Raw genomic sequence first — 25,169 nt, 5'->3', positions numbered from 1 at the left:
CATAACATTGACATATATTTGCATAGTTTATTCTCTAGGATTGTGCAAAATGAGATTGAGGAAAATCACAAGCTTTATTCAGTGTTGAGAACAGAAGAACTAAAATGTGATTTGAGGAATGATTTGAAAGCAGGGCTTAAAAAATATCAAATAAATACTAAAATTCCAAATATGATATAAATAATGAAAAATATCCAGGGTTTACTATATGCACTCCCCTATATACGTTTTCAATCCTATTTCTTCTCATTATCACCATATTCCACACATAACTTGTACAGTTGGTTTCCTTCCCCAATTCTATTGGCAGAAGTTGATGAATCCATGTACCAGTATTGAACAATAAGAAGAGAGGTGGCAAGTGTTCAAGGGGTTACTAGTAAAGATGTCACCTTCTGCATGTTACTGAGTATGATGATGTGATGACAGGAAATCCTACAACCATCTTGAAACCTGGCTGCTGATGAAGCCTAGATACAGAGGAGAAAGAGCCAGGAGCCACAGAAGAGATGCAGAAACTCCAGTCAACAGGTCTGGAGATGACAGAACTCTTAGGTAAAATTTCCTTTACTAATTTGAGATCTATTACTTGAAGCTAAAGGTATCCTGAGGGTATTTGATTTGTTTTATTTTTAAAAATATAACCTTAAAAATTATTTCTCTCTCTCTTTTTACCTATTTTTAAAAATATGACACCATAAGGCACATTTTCAAATATAATAGAAATAAATTCTAAATACTCAACATGTCAGGTGAATTTTACTTTAACAATTATTATGTTTTAGATATGGCTTAGTGTGTCCCAAAGGTTCATGTGTCAAAATTTATCTCCCATTTTGAGGTATTAAAAGCATGGCAACTTAAGCAGAGTAATTAGATTAGATAAAGTCATCTGGGTGCAAATCCCATGATTGAATATTGGTGGCATTATAAGAAGAGATACTAGAGTGGTCACACACATGTGCTTCTGATCTCTTGCCATGGGTTGCACTGTACCACCTTGGGACTCTGCCAAAAACAGGTTCATCCATACTGTGAACCAAAATAGACCATCTTTCTTTACAAGGTAGTTGGTCTCATGTATTTCATTTTGGTACTGACAAAATAAACTAACAACTTATAAGTGTCTTTAAAATAGTCAATTATTCCTAATAAAAACTTGATTCAAACTAGTATTTTCTTATAAGTTAAAAAATAAATGCTAGTTTACATAGGTATTATTCTTTTAAACCACAAGAATATGAGGGTCTTCATTTAAAAAGTAGTTTTCAGTTTATTCTTAAGAGTAATAAATTTTTAGAAAAGTAGAAGTGTTAATGAAATCGGTCAAAATCATTTTCAGACATGTCTTCATTTTTTAAATGTTAAATTTTATTGAATATTTTCTCCATGTGTATAAAAATATTAAAAACATTAAAATGTCGATATGATACCACTACAAAACTGTATTCTTAACCAACAATTTTCACTTAGAAAGTAAAAAAAAATGAAAGGTTAAAAGGCACATATATAATGAGTCAGTTGTAACATGCAAACAGGCATCTACACAACAGAGTTGGCAATGTGTAGTAGGAGGCAAAACAGGACGCAGTGGCTCAAGACATTGCTATGTAAGTTACCTTTACTGGAATCATTATCACAAATATGGAGGTTCTATTTATTCATCAAGGCACTTGGGAACAAAACATTTCATTTTCTTTAAGAATGAACTTCTATTATCAGCTAGGATGACTTGGACACACACATAAACAAAAACAGAATTAATAAAATTTAAATACATTAGTCAAGGAAATCTATAGGGTTATATATTTTGGTAAGGTGACAGTCATTTCTAATGGTGAAACCTAGAATTAAGACAACTCTACTAAGATGGTACTTTATGGTGCCATTAAACTGTAGATACAATTTACCTAGACATCTGATAAATACTATCAATTCCTTGTGCGCAGAGGACAGAAGAATTCAGTTTCCTGGTATCTTGATAATCTGTGTACAAGCATCATCAAATGTTATTCAAATATTTGAACATTTTATAGATTGGATTATCCAGAAAGGGATGTCAAGGCCTGACACACCCTCTGCACTTCCTGTTGCCTGGTACCTTTCCTTAAGAACTCTTCACTTCTGAGGTAAAAATGCTTTCAACACATCAGTGTGAGAACCAGTGAGTTAGTTTCACATAAGTTTAACATAAATTCTTAAATTAGATCAATATTTACTAAAATACATGCCATGAACTTAGAATAATCAGACACATCCAAAAAATTTGGTGTACTTTTTATATAACATACTTTATAGACAAAAGAGTTTATAAAAACATTGAGAATATGAAAGTATGGTGAAAGTAATAAAAGACAATAGAGACAAGCTATATGTATGTGTATATATAATATATAATATATATAATATATATGGGTTTTATACATTTATATTTGTATATTTAAGATGTTCAAAATGTTTTGAAGCATGATGTCATAGACATCTAAAAATTGAAAATTTTGAGGTTAAAATTTAACTTTTGAACTATCAAAACTATAAACAAAGTGAGCATATTTGGACCGGATTTAAAATGAATTAAAATACAAAGAAATTTCACACATCCATGTAAATAAAAAACACCCCAATAAGAAACTAGTCTAAAATCATGAAATAGGTAATTAATCAGTATGAAAATATAGTCAAACAAAGCAATATCGAAGTATTCTGTTTTACATATCATGTCGAATTGGCCACAAAATCCCTTGTTCCTTGGAGTACATGGAAATGGGCACCTCTCTAGTTTGATAAATTAATGTAAGTGGCACAATTTTTCTGGACAATATTTACAATATCACTTTTAAGTTGCTTGCTCTTTTAATTCTTAATTCTAATCCTATTCATTTTCTTAAGAAAATAAGTAGGTATATTTGCATAATAACTTTGCAAGTATGTTTATCCTAAAGTTGTTTATGATAAAGGAAAAGAGGAGAAAAGGAAAATATAACCTAGCACCATCTGTTTATCAACAAGAAATTAGTGGCATTATGAAATAATCATTGACCAAACATAAAAGTCATTACAATTATAGTCATTAAAATTATATTGAAATGGTTATTTGTGAACATGAAAGTTGACCATAGCATATTGTCAAATTTAAAAAGTAACTTAAAACAAAAATGTATATAATTCTACATTTCTCAAATTGTCTACGTATACACATATAGAAAAAAGTGTGGAGAATATGCACCAAATTTTAATATATCTGATCTGTTATCATAATACTTTACATATTACTCTTCATTTTGTCATTGTCCATGATTTTTTTTCATTGACTTAGATTTTTAAATTTAGAACATGTGCAATGAATGTATTTATATATGTGCATATATATGTATATTTCTCATTCATTCATAGTCAAAATATTGCCAAAGAAAACTATTTTAATATTACTTCTGTACTAGTAAAATATGAAACAAAATATTTGAATATAAGGTTAAAGGATATAAAGCCAAAAAAATGAAAACAACAATAACAAAAAAAAATCATTTTCTAGATATCTTTGGTATGAGCAAATCAGAATTTTTGTTTTGTTTTGTTTTTGATACTGGGGATTGAACTCAGGGACATTTGACCACTGAGCCACATCACCAACCCTCTTTTGTATTTTATTTAGAGACAGAATCTCACTGAGTTGCTTAGCACCTTGCTTTTGCTCACACTGGCTTTGAACTTGCAATCCTCCTGCCTCAGCCTCCAGCAGCTGAGATTACAGCCCTGTACAACATAAGAATTTTTAAAGAAATTATTTTAATGTAAATAAATAACTCTTGCTGCTTTTTCCAAATGGATTTGAAGCAGCACATAATAAAAAGCCAATTACTAAATGCCTTTTTAAAAAGTGTAAAAAGGAGCTGAGTAATTTGATTGAAAGAAAGGAAAGAAAATATTTGGGAATGAGACTAATATAAAACTTATTCTAGAAAACAGTCCAAGCAATATAACTTCAATTAGTGAATTTCTGATCAATCAAGGCTGGAAGTGAATATTAATGGGCAACATAGCTCTCACAGTCTAATAAAAGGAGGTGTACATTTATAAAAATAAAGGAACTTACTGTTTGGAACCCTGAGAGAGCATCAGTAACATGGATCACTCTAAAACAGAGATTTAAACATAGATTTTAAACATATTTTCTATGTTCTATACATATGCATTTCATACTATTGGTATGTGACAAAAACTTATGGTATAACATTGAGCTGCATAGGCCTAAAATGATTTAAGACCAGCCCATCTTTGGGTCACCTGAACTGATACAGAACTATAATTTAAGGAATGTATAAAGTTTTACTATGCAAGCAACAATTTAGAAAACTAGAAAGGACTGGATTATAATAAACCAATAGAAAAAGTAAAAAAAAAAATAGCTTAAAAAGCCAGTTTGTAGCCAACTTTAAAAACCTGTATAATTTTAAACCATTACAAAAACAACCATGTCCCTATAAAAATTTAAAAGAAATTCAGCTACTCCCTGATACTTAAAACATTAACTCAAAATGAAATTAGACACTTAACTGAATGGGGACTACTAATTTCTAAACTTTTGATTTCTCAAAAACAATTTTGTTAAAAAAATTACAAAATTTATTGGTAAAAAATAAATTACTCTGTATTCCTTACTTTGAACATATTTTCACAGAAGAAATTAAAGCTAATCATATCATTCAAGTAAGAAAGAAAATATGCAATAGACTCACAATTACTTCAGCTGGTTCAAAATAGCATTAAGATATATCTAACCACATTTATTGCTCTGACTACTACATCATAATTTAAAAAAAAATCTGCAATTTTAAAATGAAAAGCTGTGCCTCTGTAAAATGAACCAAGTTTCAGAGATTCATTTTGTTTCTTCACAAAAGTTTTTAAAAAATGTTTTTGTGTTAAAAAAAAAGATCTAAATTTTTATCATAAAATTTACTAATAACGTAAGCAGCCATCAGTGGGCTCTAAAGTTCACTGAAGGCAATTCAGGCAGAGATCGCTATGGTTCCGCCACCTGCTATAAATGCTAGCTGGCGAGGTCAGTTATGCTTCTGGGCCAGGGCAATGTTCAGGGCTTTGGAGCCCAAGATGCGGCCATTCATCTCAGCCATGGCTGCGAGGGCCTCCTCGGAGGAGGAGAAGCAGATCAGGCCAAACCCCTTGCTCTGTCCTTCCTCCTGCATTACCTTCACTCTGTTAATGGATCCAAAAGAAGAAAACTCCTTCCGTAGTTTCTCATCATCGATGGTATCATCCAGATTCTTAATGTACAGTTTTACCCCCTGGCGTCCACGGATTCTTTCCTTTTTCTTCTGCTCAAACATTTCCTTTAGCTCAGCCTGTCTCTCTCCTTTCTTTTGTGCCCTGCCCACAAAAACCGGCTGCCCGTTTATGTCCTTTCCATTCATTTCTTCAACAGCCTTTTGGGCAGCCTGGTGGCTCTCGAAGCTCACGAAGCCGAAGCCTTTGGATTTCCCGCTGGCGTCTCTCATCACCTTCACACTCAGGGGGTTGCCATACTTGCTGAAAACCTCCTTCAGTCTCTCATCATCCATGCCATCCCCAAAGTTTTTGATGTAAACGTTGGTGAATTCGCTGGAGGCTTTGCTTCTGAGCTCGGCCTCGCGATCCTTGCGGTTTTTGAATCTGCCAACAAATACCCTGCAGTCTTTGAGCAGCTTCCCGTTCATCTCCTCGATGGCCTTATCTGCTGCACTCTGGTTCTGAAAGTGCACAAAGCCGTAACCCTTGGAGCCTTGGTCATCACTCATCACCTTGGAGGAAAGGATCTTTCCAAAAGCTGAAAAATGTTCGTGCAGCGTCTTGTTATCTATGGATTTGTCCAGGTTTTTGATGAACACATTCCCAACTCCAGATTTCCTTAGGTGGGCATCCCTTTGAGACCACATGAGACGGATGGATTTGCCTTTTATCGTGTCAAAGTTCATAGTGTCTAGAGCCTTCTGGGCATCGGCCAACTGCAGGAAGTTCACGTAAGCGTAGCCCAGAGAGAGGCGGGTGACCGCGTCCCTGCAGATGCGGATGGACAGCACAGGGCCCACTGCACTGAACTTCCTGAACAATAGGTCCTCGGTGACATCTACGTGCAGGTCACCCACGTACAAGGAGGCCATGCGGTACTTGGCTTCTACATCCATCTCTGCACCACTACAAGCCTGTTCCCAGGAGTTCTCGGGGGCAATTCCTGCAGGATCTGGGCCAGGCCACCGATGGGGCAGGCTAAATCTTGGTGACCTCAGGACAGCCGCTTCCTGGCCAATCAATGGGGTTCAGGTACAGCACCCCAAGCGCAGGCAACAGCCACATCAGAAAGGTCCACTGCAACCCAATTCCCCTTCTCAGGACTTGGCAATAGGACACTGAGCTCTCCAAGAAAGGATATCAGGACAAGACTTCCCTTTCCCACCAATTTGCGAGAAACCTTGCAGAGCCGGGCTGGCCCTCCATCTGAGCGATCTCCTCAGGAGCCCCGGGTCGCCGGTTTCTGAATAAAAATAGGCCTCACTCGACCAGTTTAGAGTTACAGCTGCTCGGGGAGGGACTCAGCAAGTTGTGACCCAGGCAGAGCCGTGACGGGCGGCCTGGTCGCCGACGCGAGTCCCCAGCCCGCCTGGACCCGGTTCCGCCGCGCCGTCCCGGCCGACGCGGCTGCGGGCTCCTGAGCCCAGCGCCTTCGGAGCCCAGCGCGCGGCGGCGGGGCGCGGGGACCGAAGCGGGCGCAGGGACCGGGACGATCAGGCCGCGCTCACCCGCAGCTCCGGCCGCGGCGGGAAACCCGGAACTCGCGCGCCCAACTTCCCGCGCGCTCGCTGCCAAGTGGGATGTTTTTCCATATTTCCTGAGAACGTTTTTCCTCCCCCGCCCCTTGACACACTTCCCACCGCGCTCGGGTGGCGGGGCCGGGAAGCAGGGGGCGGTGACCTGGGTGGAGGAGGGCGGCCCCGGGGAGTGGCCCAGCCAGCCCACCCGCCCGCGGGCTGCCGGGCGGCCACCTGCTCGCCTGCCGCCCAGCGACGGCTGCCGGCCACTCCGGGGCCAGTCCCGACCTCCGCGCCCGCCCCGCCGAGCGCCGGGGGTCCCGTCGCTGCAGCCTCCACGGCCGCCCGGGTCCCGGGACGGAAGCCCGACGCGCGGCCTGTCCGAAGTCAGCTCCGCAAAATGCGCTCCACGGAAACCGGTTAAGCGCTTTCTCGGGATAAAAGTTTTCCTCAACACTTCGGAAAAGTTTGCTTTTCTCCTTTAGAAACCTTTAAGCTGCCTTGCGCTTTCCCATATTTACAAGGTACGGTACGTCCCAGGACCCCAGGAGCCAGGCCCACGGTGTTCTCAGGGTTATTGAATAAATCAACTCCGTGAAAGAGAGGTACTTAACCTGAGGCTGCTTTTGACAGTGCGAGATGCGGAGATAGCAGCACTTCTCAGGGGGTGCTGTATGTACATACTCAGTTAATTAATGGATTCTGAGATGTCTGACACAATACCAGGCCTGAAGTAGATTTCACTCACATTAGTCTCTCGTTCTTTTACCATTAAACAAAACGATTTAATGTCGTTCGTATAAAAGTTTAAAATTGTAATCATAGTATATCATAGAAAGTCAAAGTTAGTTGTCTGCACATCTGAATGGGTGAATCTACTTGTGTAAGGAAAATTCAGTACTTTGCACACTTTCATGGATATACTTTGGGATCTTGTTTAAAAGCAGATTCTGACTCAGTAAAGTAGGATAGACCCAAGACTGTACATTTCTGACAAGCTTGTGAGTGATTCAAAATCTCCTGGTCTCTGATTTATGCTCTGAATATCAGTAATTTGCAACTAGATGAGTCCTGATTTAGTGGGAGGAAAAAAATACATATTTCTCTCTTAGTAATAATATTTCAGCAAAAATCATTATTAATACACGTAAAAGCAACATGATTTCCACTCTAGAACTGTGTTATTCAGCTTTTCCTTGCTGCCATCAAAATACTCAACAAGAACAACTTAGAGGAGAAAAAGTTTCTTGGCTCACAGTTTCAGAGGTATATTCCATGGTAGATCAAGTCAGAAGCTCTGGGCCCAACAAGAGTCAGAATATCATGGGGGAAAAGTGTGTCAGGGGAGGGCTATGCGTTTAATGGCATCCAGGAAGCAGAGTACCCAGCCCCCAACAAAAGGAGTAGTTCCAGGGAGGGCGTGTCTTCAGTGACCCACCTCCACCAATAATGTCCCACAGGCCTAGAGTTACCACCCCGTCAGTCCATTCAAACTAGGATAAACTGCTTAGGTTACAGTTCTCAAAATCCAATTATTTCACCTCCAGACATGTCTGCAGTAAGACTAGAGCTTATGTGGCACACTTCATATCCAAACTATGATGATAATCTAAATTTCTGTTAGCCTATCTAAAATTTCATATGTGGGGGACCATAATATGCTACCCTAAACTATGAAGAGTTGTTGAGCTGAATACAATTAAGAACCAGATGCAGGGACTCTCTTTGACTTCTCTCAATTTGTCTAAAAGGAAGGCATAAATTCACAAACACAAAAATATCCTGATCTCCTCTCTACTGGGGAGAACAAGTGATTGACCACTAAAGAACGTTGTAATCTTATGAGACCGGAGATAGTACCAGATGAAACTACATTAGGAAACTTTACTAACTAGTCTTTGCCTGCCAGTTATTTGCCTTCCCTTTACCTGTCTCCCTAAGAGACTCAAAATCTTTTTGTTTTGTCTTGGTACTTTTCGAATAACTTTTTATTCTTTGTTGAAGATGATGTATGAGTTGGAATTTAAAGATACTTCTCTGAGATCTATTTTCTGGTATCTCCCAAGGATATATGAAGTATACATGTTAATAAACTCCTACACATATACTTTTGTTTTTCTTTAGTCAACCTGTCTTTTGTTACAAGAATTTGTTCCAACCAATGACCTATGGGTTGAAATAAAATATATGTATTATTCTTCCACTATAAGCAATGGATCTATGATTACTCCCAGACAAGTCTCGATTGATGGTTTTTATTTGTGAAACTTTTTGTATGTGAGTTATTCCTATAGGATCTGTTTTAGTCAGCTATATCGCTACTTAAAGGATCTGACCAGAACAATTTCAGGGAAGAGAAGTTCAATTGAGGCTCACTGTTTCAGAGGACTTAGTCTATAGAAGTCCAGCTCCAATCCTCGGAGTTGGAGGTGAGGCAGGACATCATGGTGGAAGAGTGTGGCAGAGGGAACCAGCTCACATGGTGAACAGGAAGCAGAGATAGGCTTCACTTGACAAATAAAAGTATATACCCAAACCCTTGCCCTAATCCACACCTCCTCTAGCCACACCATACCACTTCAGTTCCCACTCTGTTACCCTCTCCTCATTGTATTTCTGTTTTCTAGATAGCTGAAGCTCAGCAGCTTTATTCCACCAAACCTTTCTGCCATGATGCTCCACCTCATCCCAAACAGAGCTATGTAACAGCTGATCATGGACTAAAACTGTGAGTCACAGTACATTTTTCCTCCTCTAAGATGTTTTTGTCAGGTATTTTGATCACAGCCACAAAAAGCTGATAAATCCATCATATATACATGATACCAAAATATTCAGGTAATATGTGAGTTTTTCATCTTAATTTAGCATAATTTTTCACACATCATTTTAGGGAAAATGAGGAAGAGTGTTCAAATTCTTATTTTGGTCCTATGGTCCTATTTCTAGTAAGTTTATATAACTGATGCTAACCCTATTTTAGTAAATGGCCAACAATTTTGGCCCTGCTTATTCATTTTCCTCTTTGCACTAATTTAATTTTTGTAGTTTAAAAAGCAGCGTTTTTAGGCATCTATGGTTTCTTCCCTTTAGTTCTCCACAGCTCATCTATTTTCAGTTGTGTTCATTCAGTAATTTCTTATTTGGGGATGTCTTGTGCATCTTCCCCTTTGCTGTTGCCTTGGCTTCTGTTCCTTGCATATGATTGCACAAGCCTCAACTATTCCTACTCGCTTGTCAGTCTGTCTCTACGTCAGTCTGTCTTGCATTTTGCTGCCAGAATAATTTCACTAGCATCTTCTTCATAAAAGTTTAGTAAAAATTAATAAATGACTTTCAAGGCTTTGCAAAATCAATCGTTTTCTGACTACATATATCTTCTGTCAAGTTGATCCTGCATCTATTTTATATGTAAATGCAGTTAATTCTTTTAAAATATTCCCTTTCTTAGTGATTATCCAAATTCTACCACCACTGAGTCCTGTTTAATATATTTTCTCCTATTAATCCACCTGACACTGATTATTTTTCCTTTTCTAAAGCAAATTATTTATTGTGTGAATTATATTATGAAACTCATTTTGGTATCAGTTAATCAGATTTGATGCACTTTGACTTAAAATTTATGATGTTAGTTGTATTATGCTTGTCTTAGCCAGTTGTTATAGCTATTTATATGTGTCTTTTTTATTTTCTAAATGTTCTGAAAACATTTCCCTTAAAATCCAGTGTTTTGTCTCATTTTAAAAAATGTAATTTTACCAAATCTTGTGTCATTTAACTAAGTTGATTTTCAAAGTACAAGTTTGTTTCTTGTTTGGCTCTCAAAATTAAGTGGGAATAAGATTTATGATTTGCTTGGATGGCAGAAAAATTGTCAGTGTCTCTCTTTAATGATATTGATGGCAATAGAAGCTATTGCTTACCATTGTAGCTATTTACGGATAAATTAATAAATAACTAGCTGGGGTATGGAAATGCCTTGTAAAATAAAAATTTGTTGTATTAATTCTATTGAAGGAATTCCCAAGGTCCACTTGCATCAATCATAACTCTGATGAAGTGAACTGTTATTGAATCATTTTTATTATTCTTCAAAATGGTCACAATTATTTAATAGAAAATAACCCAATGAATGAAACATGCTTTTGTTATATTATAAAACATCCATGTTCAATATTTGCTGCAAAGTATAATAGTGCATCCTTCAGATTATTAGTTTCAATTTTGTTTGACAACAATTATAGTCTCTTTCCAGTTGCAATGTTTTCTGACTTTTTAACCCAACTAGTGTTAACTTTTTCAGAGGAGTATGCTGAGATTTATGTTTCAGAATTGGATTCTCTTCATGGAGCACATTGAAATTTCTCTGTAAGAAATGCTTGATGACTAGTGAATCTTGAGGAGAGACTCAACTCAATAAAAAAAAAAAAAATACCAGTTAGAATGTTAGGCAGTACAGTCATAAAACTAAAATAAAACACAGTATCTTTCCCCAAAAGTCTCATGGACCATTATTGGAAAAAAATAAATTTTAAAAAATATAAAATTTAAAAAAATATAATATCAATATATCAGATAGAAATTTAGCATGAAAGAGATAAAGTTTTAAAACATTTTTGGAAAGAAAATGGTACTAAAGAAATTTAGAGACAAGCAAGTGTTGGTATCATGTGATATTCAATATTGTTGGAATAGAAAGTATAAATAAGGCAGAATTTTCTTCACATTTCACAAATGTAATTGTAATGTGAAGTTAATATAAAAGGCAACTGCTGGAAACATGGAATCTTAAAAAAAAAAAAAAAGTACAAATTATATGGGGATCCCAAATTGCAGTTTTGTCCAATGAGCTCTCTGTAGAAGTGAAAGCCTTTCTGCTACAGCAAAAACTGTTTGTTACTTATAGCTAAGTATGAACTGTTTCATGTATGAAAAGGATTTTCAAACAAAATATCTCCTATTTTAATTAGACCAAAGTAGATTCTGAAGTCTATGGAGTCAGATGTAGTCAACTACTGATGAAACTAGTTCAAGGATGGAGAACATGGTGTTCACTAAGTCACACACAATTGGTGATGGAAAGTGCTCATTTAATGTTCTTCAGATCACTATGCTCAGATGGGTGATTAGAAACCATTCACTTCATCAGTTTGTCCTCTCTACTTTATTTACCTCCTGTCCACCTGTTCCACACCCTGACTTACCCCTTGGTGTTAACACTGTTTTGCCAAAGCCAGAGAAACTCTTCACTCAAGTCTTCAGAGTTGTTTCTGTAAACAGCTGGACTTCTCTGTCTCCAATGCTGAACAACTCTCAAGACATACATCTATTTTATTAGAATGTCCCAAAGCATCAACCTCATTATTAAAGTTCAGGTAGAATAAAGGAGGATGAAAAGATTGGAGAATTCCCTGCCTGTTCAGTTTTTTTTTTTTTTTTTTTTAATTAATGGAATGCTGTGCTTGACAATTTAGCCTATTTGTCTACACTAAGCCAAAAGAAGTAGTCATGGAAATTCCTATCTAGAAAGCAGTGTCCTAGCTTCCACAGGATGAATCTCAAAGGCCTGTGGATTAAGATCTGTGAGAGTCAGTCCAGGAAAGACAGTGGCATCATGGATGCTGGTATAACAAACCATGACAGGTTGGCAGAACTAGTGGAAACTGATCTCTTGGGTATCATGGATTTCCTCTTCTCATTTTCCTCCACCTTTCATGCATTGCTCCCAAGAGGAGCCTTACTCAATCATTTGAATAGGCTGTTACCAGTTTAGAGTAGGTAATCACCTTCTCCACTCACTGCCCCAGGCCCATTTCTGTAATGCGTAAAAAGGTTTTATGATGCTCCAACATTTCAGACTTTCTGAATGCAACAACACAAGACCAAACAGACAAAAAGTTCTGTCAGATATGAAGCTCTTTTCCTGAAGTTTAATAATGCCTGCTTCCAAAGCAAAATCCTTTCTTCCAGTGGCAACTCTGAGATCTTTTGATGCTAGCTGTTATGCTAAGCTGCCAGAATCACTAGACAACTGGGGATGGGGGGATAAGACTTGTCCTTACCATTAGCTTCTTCCTATTTATATCCTCTCTACCATTACTATGCATATAAATATGGACACATTTGCTATTTTTCATTATCCATCACTCCCTGCCACCACACACACAGATACCACTGACATTATCTTTAAATGTAAGTTCCATCAAGGAAAGAATTTTTTCTGACTTAGTTACCAGTTTATTTTCAGTGCTTAGAACAAGCATTATAGTACAACAGGTCCTTAAAGTTGATGCTTTGGGAGTTGGCAGGTAATTCTTCACACATCTTTCACGTTTCTTTGCATCTTGGAAATGAAGGCATGGAGTGCTTCTTGTGGAGTGTGGTTTAAAAGATGTTTGTACAGCAAATAGCTTTGGAAGATAGAGTAGGTTTTTTTTTTCCTGAAGCAAAGGGCAAAGTTGTTTATAGGCTTGCAAGTTAGAGATACTGTTCTCTCTTTGTACCACTGAGCAGGCACATCTTCTGCCTATCCCAAAAGAACAAGCTTTCTAAGCTCTGGGTTATTCTACTATTAGGCAACCCACTATGGACAGGTGTCTCCTGAACTAGTGCACCCCACTCTTGGGGTACTGTCAAAAGAAAATGCTAGTATACTGGGAGTTGCTATTACTTAAGAAATTTCTTGTCTCTGACCTAAAAACACTGTTTTTTATACCAGCATTTACAAAACTATGGCAAATAATTTCTTAGTTGATAAGTAGGGCAAAATCTTAGACCCTTCAGAGTTCTTGATATTAATAATGAGGATAGGATGATGACAAAGACATTGTTTTTTAGAAAAGAAAGATAAAGGGCCTTATGCAGAGATTTATGGGATTTGAGGGAAATTTATGGGATTTGGCAGCAAAAACATTGCCCAGCTAGTATCATTGATTGTGCATAAAAAAAATCTTCCCAGTTCCCAACAGGAAGTCAGATCCTAGAAACCCATTCAAATGTGTTGAGATATTTCCAGGAATGGAGCAAGTTAAATTTCCAAGGCTTTGTTGGATACTAATTGCTGAAGACACCATTTGGCCTGGTCCCCTGGTAGAAGAAAGTGTCAAAATTCTCCTGATTGGCACAGTTCACAGGATTGGCCTGATGGGCCCATTCAATGTACTGGTTTTGTTGATTTTAAAACTCAATTGACAACTCATTTCAAAACTAAATATATATTAGAATTTCAGTGGTCGACGCTCAGACATTCCTACAAATTGGCGGATTAAAGACAACCTTCTTTGGCACACTGGCCTTTCGTAATAAATCTTTGCTCTTTACAGAAACATCTAAGTGCATCATCTAGAGGCTTGTGTTTCAGACAGCAATCCAGCTGCTGATTGAACCTGCACCACTCAGGTTACTTCTGGTGCTGATGGGCTGTCAGTGCATCTTACATTTCGTGACTATTTATGTAGCAAAGAATGCCACAAAGCATGGAGTCTTGCTTACTCCCAGCAATCTCCACTGGGTGCTATCTCCTGGGGCTCTGAGTACTGCCCCATCACCACTGACTGGCATTCAGCTCACAGTGTTTCTTGCTGTTCGAGTTCAGCCAACCCACTGTAACTTCATTGTGGTTAACATTGGAGCTAAACTGCTACCATCTTTGGCTTTTGGAATCAGGAATATTTGTATTTGACCAAGGAATATTTTATCCCAAAACCTATTTGGCCATGGTCTGATAAACAAGTAATTTAGTGGACGTTCCATACTCCATATTCACTGACATCTGGTAACATGGAGGGTTGGAATCTCCTGCCCCAAATTAAATACAAAAAAAATCTGACTCTACTTTCCTTGACTTCTCCTGGTCTACATTTTTAGTAGGTGAGTTTAGTCACTGAATGTAGCTGTTCCCAGCCAGTGAGCATTTCACTTGGCTACATCCTGGGTAATATTCAGGACAAAAAGAGCAGATTTATAGACATATAATAAATAGTTGGCATTCTACTCTGTTCATTCCTGAGCCACATGCCTTTTGTTTGCCCTAATAGTATCACTATGCCAAACCAGCTGGTCTGCTCTCCAAGAGTCTGCATGGCCAAATGGTGCCTTGTGGGTTCAAACTAGATTCTGATTCAGCCAGCTGGATACTCTTATTGGATTAGCATATTTATATGTCATAATTATAAAGACTATTTGTTCAATACACTACACACCACATCCCTTGATTGTGTTCTATGCAGCTAAAAATAGGAGACATATGGATATGATAAGTTTCATAAAATATCCTTGTGACCTATGACCCCTTATGGACAAAAGTCTGGGTACAAGTATGGATGATTGGGAAAACTGTGGAGTCATAGCTTATGAAGTAGGACATAACAATTCTTTTGCACACAAGAGCACTGTCGTAAGTATCCAGGGACTATCTTAGACTTCAAGAGGTATGGTGAAGAGGGGAAGGTTAATGATCTTTGTCTCTTAGAATCATCGCAGAAAGTTGCTCATGAAGAAAAACACAATGTGTGCCTCTCCCAAACTGTGGAAAACACTTTAAATTTAAGTGACTGCTGAGTCTTCCTTTCTCTACCACATGGAAATCTGAATCATGATTTGAATGCTATTCCCCTAAACCTTGCTGTGAAGTCTATTGAAAACAGCAGGGGGTGGCCTCAGCTCCTGCACTTCCCCTGCAAATCTGCTGTCAATGCCCCACATGTTTTCACCACCTCCTTTTCCATAGTTATTATTCAGTTATTTGATGGAGTAGATGAATGGGACCCAGGTGTTGGCACAACAAAAAGAGTGTGGGTTGGACTGACTGCTGTCAGGCACTCACATTCTATTTGAACTTGACTGTGAATGCTAAGACATACCAGTTATTGGGATGACAGGTGGAAGTCATCATCAGCCTGTACCCCTAAGATGGTAGGTCTCATGTGGAGTATTGTACCCCAAAAGGTTAATTGAATGTGGATTTTTATCTGGATCTGCTTAGAAGCCACACATTGGCTTGCCTCTATGCTGTAAATATAGTAGCTTGAACCTTAGAAATGATCACAAGAGATCTTCAAGTGTTTAAGGGCATGATGCTAGTTTATCATGTAGGTCTCAGATGACTTTGGAGAGTTTTCTAAAATAAAGCAACCCTTGGGTGATCTTTCCAGATTTATTATTTAGATGTAACCTCTATACAATTATCTCCATAATGAGAGCCATCCAATTAGAAACCGTGATAAGAGATTTGATCCTGGCTTTACTGTGAATGGCCCTGAAAGGCATTCATACCTCACCTCACCATCCAAGTTAGTTATGAATGATAGAATTATCCCAGACATTGTCCTTGAAGCTCAAAGCAGTTTTATGCTATCAAAAATATATCTTACTGAAGCTCCATTAATGGCTGATTTCAGGTGGTGGTAAGGTAAACACAGAAAAATAAGAAGAAAGTTATTCTCCATCTCAGGTAGAGCCTGGTAGTTTATAGGAATTGCTCAATCCCAGGCCTAGCCCCCTCATGCACATGGCTGAGGTCAACACTACAAACATGCCATATTCTGTTGCTTAGAGTCCTGTTGATAGTAGCCTTGCTATCAACAATAGATACAGAATAAATTGAGCAGACTAACTCCTCCCAACAGTGTGTACTGATGGGAAAATTTTCCAAAAGAAAAGGTGGTATAGAAATAAGAGGAGAATTCTCCATCAGCCATTTTGTTTCTGTGTGATTTGCAAGCAGGGTCTGACTGTTATATTTCCAGACATATAAACATCTTTTCTGAGATGTTTATATGGCAAAAAGCCTCAGAAGATAAGTGTATCCATCCACAACAAAAAAAGAGAATGTATTCTCACTGTCTTATATAAAAGACCTCCATTCCCTAATCTCAGAATCCCCTAATTTAATGTAAATTACTAAACAAATAGGTATCAAATGACATAGTCATCACATAGTCCTTGGGGATCAGGGTTCAGGCAATTGCCAAGAAATGGTTATAGACTGACTACAACTATTCTTGTGAGTAACAATATTTTTTCTCTGACTCATCAGTGTCATGTCTTCTATCATACATGAAACTATCATGCTGACTGGGTAGATCGGAAGTAGAGGAAAATATCCAAGTCTTCCTAGTTTTTGGCATTGAATAAATGAATTAATTATGGACAATCTTTGTCATGTACGGAACAAAGATTCTTATGGTTTTGGAAGATCACACTTACCCTGCAGGCATTTTTTTTTTGTCCCTTACTGGTAGCGTTCCACATTTCTTACCTGTGCTCAGCACCACTCCTGCATCCCCAGTTAGTGAAGTGATGATGGATGTAAGGTTGTATCAGTAAGACTGGAAGCTACCTGGTGTACTGACTTTAGTTACTTTTTCTTTAAAAATCCATTAAGTCGGGGGCTGGGGATGTGGTTCAAGCGGTAGCGCGCTCGCCTGGCATGCGTGCGGCCCGGGTTCGATCCTCAGCACCACATACCAACAAAGATGTTGTGTCCGCCGAGAACTAAAAAATAAATATTAAAAATTCTCTCTCTCTCTCTCTCTCTCTCTCTCTCCTCTCTCACTCTCTCTTAAAAAAAAATCCATTAAGTTCCTATGTTTCAATTCTGTGAACACTTCAACAAAATTGACAGAGGTGCACCAAAATAGGCTGAACGTTATAATTGAGAGTTTACATATTTCTTCATATGTTTATGTACATATATTTGTTTCTCAAATATTTTCCTACTAATTTTCACAAAATTATAGCACTCCAAAAAACAGTATTTATTTCAAAATGGTCATAGTGACATTTGTTACTCAAATATCTTAAGATACCCTGTATTAAGATAGTTGGGAATTAAAATAATTTATGTGTGTGTGTGTGTGTGTATATATATATATATATATATATATATATATATATATATGCCTATAGGACATCCATATATATATATATATAATACACATATTTCATATATATATATATATATATATAATACACATATTTCATATATATATATATATATATATATATATATACACACACACACACACACATATGTATATAAAATACACACACACACACATAGACACCCATAACTAGGTACCTGGTTAGTTCCTGATTTCAATTCAGAATGTATATTTTTAATACTCTTTGTGCCTATTGTCCTAAGTAAAATTTTCTTTCAGCCTCACAACATAATTGAAAACAACTTCTGTTTAGAATACATTTTGGCATTTTGTACTCTATCAAAACTTTTCTTTAGAGCAGTCAGATATGATGCTTATTCTGTCCACAACCACCTCAGAGGAAGTCTTTAAAGACTCTATAATCTTCTTGTTTTTCAGTTTCTGCAATACTTCATTTTAGTTTTTGAAGCCAAGCCATGTACACCCTATAAAAATAATCATGACTTTTAAAACCCAAAGATATAGAGGATAGTCTGGACTGCTTGTCCTATTTCTTTTCTAACACTGATAATCCAGGGCTCCTTGGTGGGCAGGTTACAATCCAGGCTTGACTGGGGTTCTGCCTTAGCTCTACCGTAGCCTGTGTGTCCCTTTTTTCTTTTTCAAGAATGAGACATTGACATCTCTTTAATATCTATAGTCACAGCATCCTTCACCATGGCCTCCTTAAAATCTTATGTTGAAAGGTATAGACTTGGATGGATTTCTAGTTAGAAAAAAATCCCTTTTTGAAATGTAGCCTCTGACTTAGGAACTATCCTAGAGCTTAGATACCCGTTTTCAGCTTTATCCCTCCCAAAGAATCAGTCATTTCCACATCTCAGGCTGAACTATACCATGCACCATTCTGTTAGGAGTTGCTGACAATTGTAAATTGATTCAAAGTAATCCGTTGCTGCACTAGAATTTAACAATCCCTAGAGAGAGAGACCTTATAAATGCAAGCCTGCCTTTATGTCCTACAAAGTCTTCAACTTTATGCAAATTCAGTGCATTAGTGCTGTCAGTCAACTATGATCACCTTTCAGGACACAAGGAGTCAGCTTGAAATGGAAAGCCTGAAATTCTTTCCTAGTGATTTATCTTTTCTATTCTATATGTATTTCTCTCACTTCCCCAACTTCTTTGGTTTATCTTAAAACATTTCTTGTGAAAAAGAGCAGCAAAATTTGTTGAACATGGATCCTGATATTCCTCCAAGAGGGGCACATATGAAACAGGATACATTGTATTCCTGGTGATGTAGGTTGATTGCTTCTTCATGCCATATTATTTTTTAGAAGAGGTTATCATAATGAATGTTATTTTGGAATAATATTCATTTTTAATGACCCTGCCATACCCATGGTGGGGCAAAGACCACAGAAAGAGAAGCTGGGTCAGCCACAGCATCATTTTCATTATTATTGACAGGAGCCTATATTAAGATAGTTGGGAATTAAAATAATTTAGAGATGGTATGTTGCTATATATGTTTGAGTTGAAACTGGTATGTAATCCGAAGTTATACTTTATGTTTTACAATGATTCTTTTAAATTTCTGTGTGTGTGTGTGTGTGTGTGTGTGTGTGTGTGTGTGTATTTTTTTTTTTCTTTTTTGGTACCAGGGATTGAACTCAGGGCCATTTGCCCACTGAGCCACATTCCCAGCCCTATTTTGTATTTTATTTAGAGACAGGGTCTCACTGAGTTGCTTAGTGCCTGGCTTTTTCTGAGGGTGACTTCGAACTTACATACCTACTATCTCAACCTCCTGAGCAGCTGGGATTACAGGCATCTGCCACTGTGCCTGGCAATTTCACTATAACTTTTAACAGCAACTATCTTTCTAACATCACCTAAATCTCAATCACTATGTATAAAGTATTAAGCACAGAGTATTTGAGAAAACTACTTACTTAAATTCGTACTAATATTATCAGTTTTACTTAGTCTTGTCTAATCTTTTTTGAAAATAATCTTAAGAGGAAAATAAGATTCTCATTTATTTCATCTATTCTCATCTATCATATAGATGTCACACAAAGAAATCTTAGTTTGTCCAAGTAATTATAATAAGCAAGAGAGAGAGAATTTTAATCTATGTCTCTGTAATTTCCGAAGTATGCACTTACCATTGTTCATACTATGTTCACTTTAAATATAATTTCTGATCTCAGAAAACCTGGTGGTGTCTATTTTTTAAACAAAAAAAACACTATCTAAGTAACTTAGGAGACATTTTAACAAAAGAGAGGATAAAAACAACAAAATTTTATATTTTCCATCATCACTCAAATTTATATGCCCAATTGTTGACTTAATTCAAAATGTTCAATCTTTATCCTCTGTATTTTTATTCCTGCTCTTTATTTTCCATTTATTTCTTGATAACACATCTAGTCTTCCTCTAGGCTAGCTAATTAAGAAATTCACAAGACTGTATGATGTAAGGTCCCCAGACACAGCTTGTCAAGAAGGCATCAGAGAAGAGCCCGTCCACAGGCTATGAAAGAGGTGTTGGGAGAATCCAGAATATGCTATTTTGATGTACAGGGATTTTGAGCTAACAAAACCCTTAGGGATCTCCTGACCCACTGGAATTTGCACAGAGACACAGCTGAAATTCTCTCCAGCTCTTCTGTTCCAGAAGAAAATTGGGCTAATTTCAAATGACCCACAAAAGCCCACTACTCAGGAAAATTTCAGAGATGATCCATAATCAAAAAGAATGGGAGGCAAGGGTGATAACGGGTAAAAGGCCACATTCTAGGAATGCAGAAAATGAACATGGAGTCACATTTTAGGAGAAAATAAAGAATAGCTGGTGACATAAGGCTGGCTTTACAAACATTTCTGGGATTTTCTTTTTTATTCCATTTGTGAAAGGGAGATTGTAAATATAAAATCATTTGATATAATAATGGAAGTCAACAATATTAGAGCTTAATATGAGACCTACTGTTACAAGCATGTTCTGTGAATTATTTAATTTTTATAAAACTGCACCAAATACTATCATTTAATCCATTTTTAGAGGAAGAAATCAAGACAAAGAGGGTTTAAAGAACTTGCATAAGGTCATGTGGATAAAAACCTAGGTAGTCTGATTCCATGATCAGTTTTTTTTCCCCCTTGGTGTCTTTTGTTGGAAATGTCCCAGAAGTCAACATCTCACTTCAGACACTGTGAATGGACCATTTTTGAAGATTCTTTCTAGATAAGAGATGGGAAAGTGGCTGTATCCATTGTGTCCCTAGCTGTCTCAAAGACTGTATCCAGTATTACTTACCAACCTCTGACTCAGATGCCTTCCTGGTTTACTACCTACTTGCCAACTAAACTCTTGATGATTCTGTGGTCCTCCATCCCCATTACTAGACTGGAGTCTTCCTCCTTACACTGGTAATCCATTGAACATTTTCCCTGGCCTTGTGTATACCAGTAGTCTTCTCCATCCCCTGCACCCTTTACCCTCCTCACTTTCCTCTAGCCTAATATCATAGGTTCAGTCTTTCCTAACATTCAGTCATACCAACATCAACCTCATCTGTACCCTCATATCCCTGCAAATGCAAACCAGGTCAGAGCAGACATCCAACTCCTTTTACAGTGCAGGACTAGATAGCTGGAAGGCTTTAGAGACACAATTTCTGTTGACAGACAATGTAAGCTATGACAACTCTTTTTGTTGTTGTTGTTATTAAACTTGCTTGTATTGATTTTTTATGTCATGTGAATTTTAAAATGTCATCAACAACCCTTCATCTAGTCTTTAACTGGCATATTTTATTTTTAAAACCATTTCAACTTCTTATTTTTCCTTTCATAAACCACAACTTATTTTCTCTTCCTTTATTGATTATTAGTTGGGACCTTTTTGTTTTATTGATGCTTTAATCTTTTATGGCTCTTAGAGTATTTATTCTAAATGGTTGTTTATTTCTGCTCACAGTAAAAGGAAACTACTGAACACACACAAAAAGTTGCATTACTTAATCATTGACCTACCTCATCCTGTATGCTACAGCCCCATTTGTGGTAAAGATGTAAAACTCTCAGTCACTTAATCCCCGGTGAGAAATTCTCTAGTGTTCTGATCACATCTCTCTTTAGCTTACAATGTTAACAATACCTTTCCTTCCTCTGTCTCTGAAATATAATTTAAGTCTTACATAATTGGTTTATGCAATAATAATTTGTGACTGTTAATGAAGTTTACAAGTACTGCAGAAAAGTACCAGTTGGACATCACAACCTAATTATTGTAGTTAGTATTTTGCCCTTCCTCTAGCATTAAATACTGGTAAGTTTGCCTTATTTTATTTTCTTCCTTGTAACTTGTTTGTGAGAGTAGAAAATGCTGAAAAATAGAACTCATTATAAGATATGTATTTGTAGAAGCTAGGGAGTTATTCTTGGAATACGAGATTCATGGAGAATCTTGTAATTCTTGAAAAAGTGAGTTAATCTCTGTGTTGATTAGCAGAACTAGTTACAGTTATATGAAGAACATTTTAGCATAATTTGAGGAATGACTAAAGATTAGAGGAGTTTAAAGATGAAAATTGGCACTATTTTATAGTGTAAGTTTAGGGATTAAAGAAGAGCTATCCAAACACAAGAAAGTGATAGGGAATTCCCCATGGAGACAAATACAAGATCTCTGGGGTAGAAACCTACATTATGTTTCATGGCAAGTTTTACCTTTTTATGTAGAAATGATGCAAAACCATTAGAATCAGTGATCAGAATTTGTGACAGCTCAACAAACTATATGCAGGGATGTTTCATTTCCATTGGATATTTTGAATAATCACACTAGAAAGATATTTTTAAGGAAGTGTTAGGTATGTAATCAGTATGTATTATTCTTTGTTAATTCCACCATTTTTCTCTGTATAGCCTTTTCAGTAAAGATGAATTACAGATGAATATTCATGGGGTGATTTCCTTAAAATATTGATAAAAGCAATAGAATTAATAACTATAATTAAAATTAAAATATGGCAGCAAAATTTTATTTCTACTTCTTTATTCATTTTCACACATAACAGGGAGGAACACCAATACCTATAATTTTCAGAAACTACACTTAAATATCTTCAGATTACTTGAGTAAATATTCTTCTTAGATTTTGCAAAGACATTTGGTATAATTATTTAAGAAGAGTTTAGAAGAGTAAAAATGTACATGCACATATTTTTATGTATGGATGTTTAAGTGTTACGTATAGCTAGATGTTGGTATGTATATTTTTTACACTGAGCAGAAAATAAATATATAGGAAATGTACAAGGTAATCTGAATGTCAAATTGTTCCTGGTTTAAGAATATGGTATTTTAGGTGGTTTTTAATACATATGTGAAATAATATTGACTCAGATATGCTTCTAAGAAATATTTGTTTGGTACTTGTCAGATATGCTAAATTCTGGAAGAAAATGATGCTGGACATAGTCCTTATCAACAGGTGCTTAATTTAACTGGAAAGAGGGAAATAGACACTAAAATATGTACATAAATGACCTATAATAACATATTATATATTTTTTTTTATTTTTAGTTTTTATCATCCATATACATGTGGCTTTAGATAACTTTGTTTCTTTTTGTCTATTATAATCATACCCAGTGCTGTATAGATTTTGATGAAAAGAAGTTCTAAGAAATATCATTGGATTGTTTTGTAGCAACTAAGTTACTTAAGAAATATCATTGAACTCAGCAAAGCTGCTAAAGAATATTAGCCGATCAAAATAAATAAGAAGTAGCATTGATTGCTTAATCTGTTGGTAAGCAATAATTTTTGGCAGGTGATCTTTAAATACTTCCAGTTTCCCATCTAAGAAATTTTGCTTCAAAATACTAAATTAGTACCATAAGCTAAGATACATGTTAAGTGAAAGAAATGTTGAAAAACAATGAAAACTCCTTATATTTCCAGAGACATATAAACTCATTTGTCTATTATTAGTCTATAGAACTTAATATTGATTGAGAAATATACAATAAGTTTCAAACATTATTATTTCTATTGAATTGGAAATCTATTATTCTCAAGTGAACTTCTCAAATCCAATCTTCTGAAGTTGTCTCTTCTTAGTACTCTGATATCTATTTTATGAAACTTATCAGACCCAGATACTGGGAGTGATGAATCTGTGGTAATAAATATTTGTGATGTAACAAGCAAGTTAACTAAAAAATGCTTTCTTCTTAAGTGACAAAGTGTTGGCTCAGAAAGTCAGGCTTCAAAATATCTGTGGAATGGTAAGCATTAGTAAATTAATTCATGCTTTTCTCAAATGCTGACTTAACATACATCAATTAATTTAATTTTTCACTTCCTACCAGAGATATAAAAAATTAGGCAGGATTTAAAAAATGCTTTGGAAACAATAATTAGATTTTTTTTTCTCACAGAAAAACAGAATATATGGAGTTTCTCGAGTCCTATTTGGAAGATCATGGCATGGGCTCTCAGAAGTCCTTGGATTGAAACCCATCTTGTAAGCTATGGACCACAGGCTGGAGAAATCCCTTTTTTTAGGGCTTCCTTTTTCAATTTGTAAAATTAAGTGGTTTTCAGCTCTTCCTAACTCATACAAGATACTTGGCATATAAAAAAAATGCACACACACATCCACATGCACCTATATGTAAAAAAAAGTTTCATGTTTTTGCTTGAAATGTGCCTCCCACTGCAGACTTCAAAATAGAATCATCCCTATGTTGAACCACATTATTGACCTTTGTATCAGAGAGTTTGAGATTATGCTTTTCTCAGTGGCACACACCTCTAATCCCAGTGGTTTAGGAGACTGGGGCAGGAGGATCACAAGTCCAAGGCCAGCCTAGGCTTCTTGAAGAGACCTGCACCAAAATAAAGTTACCAAGGACCAGGGATGTGGTACGCAGTAGTGCAGAGAAAAAGAGGAAAAAAATCACACAAAAATTTAAGACTCAAGAGTATTGGTAAACCCCTCAATTTCAAACACAAAGAAACCCAATGCATTAATATATCAGTTACTCAAACTAGCTTATGATGGTGGAAAACAGATCTATTTGAAGAGACTTTGGGAAAATAAAATAAAATTGTAATGTGAACTCAATTTTTCTCTCTTTTGCTTTCAGGGAAAAAATGTTCTGGGGGTCTTGCTATTCTTCAACCATGCAGAATTGCCTGGGAAACATTTTCATGACTATATATATATATATATATATATATATATATATATATATATATGGCCATGGATATGTATGTGTGTATGTATATATGCTTATATATATAATATATATGTATATATGCATGTGTGTGTGTGTATATATATATGTATATATGCTCAGTATGATTTGGCTTTGCGTAATCACCATGAAATCTTCTCTACAAGGTGAAATCAGAAAACTGGAGATGCATGTCTGAGCATCATTGGAAAG

At 36.5% G+C, this 25,169-nt stretch overlaps 1 protein-coding gene and 1 long non-coding RNA gene across 2 annotated transcripts; one reads left to right on the top strand and one right to left on the bottom strand.

Annotated features, from left to right (window-relative positions):
• Nucleotides 1-1,513: 1,513 nt before the first annotated feature.
• Nucleotides 1,514-6,918, bottom strand: PABPC4L (poly(A) binding protein cytoplasmic 4 like). Its single transcript, XM_081304651.1, has 2 exons — nt 4,094-6,918; nt 1,514-1,731 (listed from the first exon to the last, which is right to left on the bottom strand). The coding sequence occupies exon 1, from the start codon at nt 6,180-6,182 to the stop codon at nt 5,064-5,066; it is 1,119 nt and encodes a 372-aa protein (XP_081160777.1). The 5' UTR covers nt 6,183-6,918; the 3' UTR covers nt 1,514-1,731; nt 4,094-5,063.
• Nucleotides 6,919-7,215: 297 nt separating this feature from the next.
• Nucleotides 7,216-24,348, top strand: LOC308655050. Its single transcript, XR_014023373.1, has 3 exons — nt 7,216-7,327; nt 9,431-9,531; nt 24,156-24,348. It is a non-coding gene; the product is annotated as an uncharacterized lncRNA (long non-coding RNA).
• Nucleotides 24,349-25,169: the final 821 nt, after the last annotated feature.

Source organism: Spermophilus citellus, assembly GCF_964194105.1.
Source record: "Spermophilus citellus genome assembly, chromosome: 8".
In the NCBI taxonomy this organism is placed as follows: domain Eukaryota; kingdom Metazoa; phylum Chordata; class Mammalia; order Rodentia; family Sciuridae; genus Spermophilus; species Spermophilus citellus.
The sequence above is the reverse complement of the archived record's forward strand: the minus strand, read 5'-3'. Positions and strand labels throughout refer to the sequence as shown.

Excerpts from the sequence above, each read along its gene's own strand:
- PABPC4L (XM_081304651.1), bottom strand. The coding sequence starts at position 6,182 with ATGGATGTAGAAGCCAAGTACCGCATGGCCTCCTTGTACGTGGGTGAC.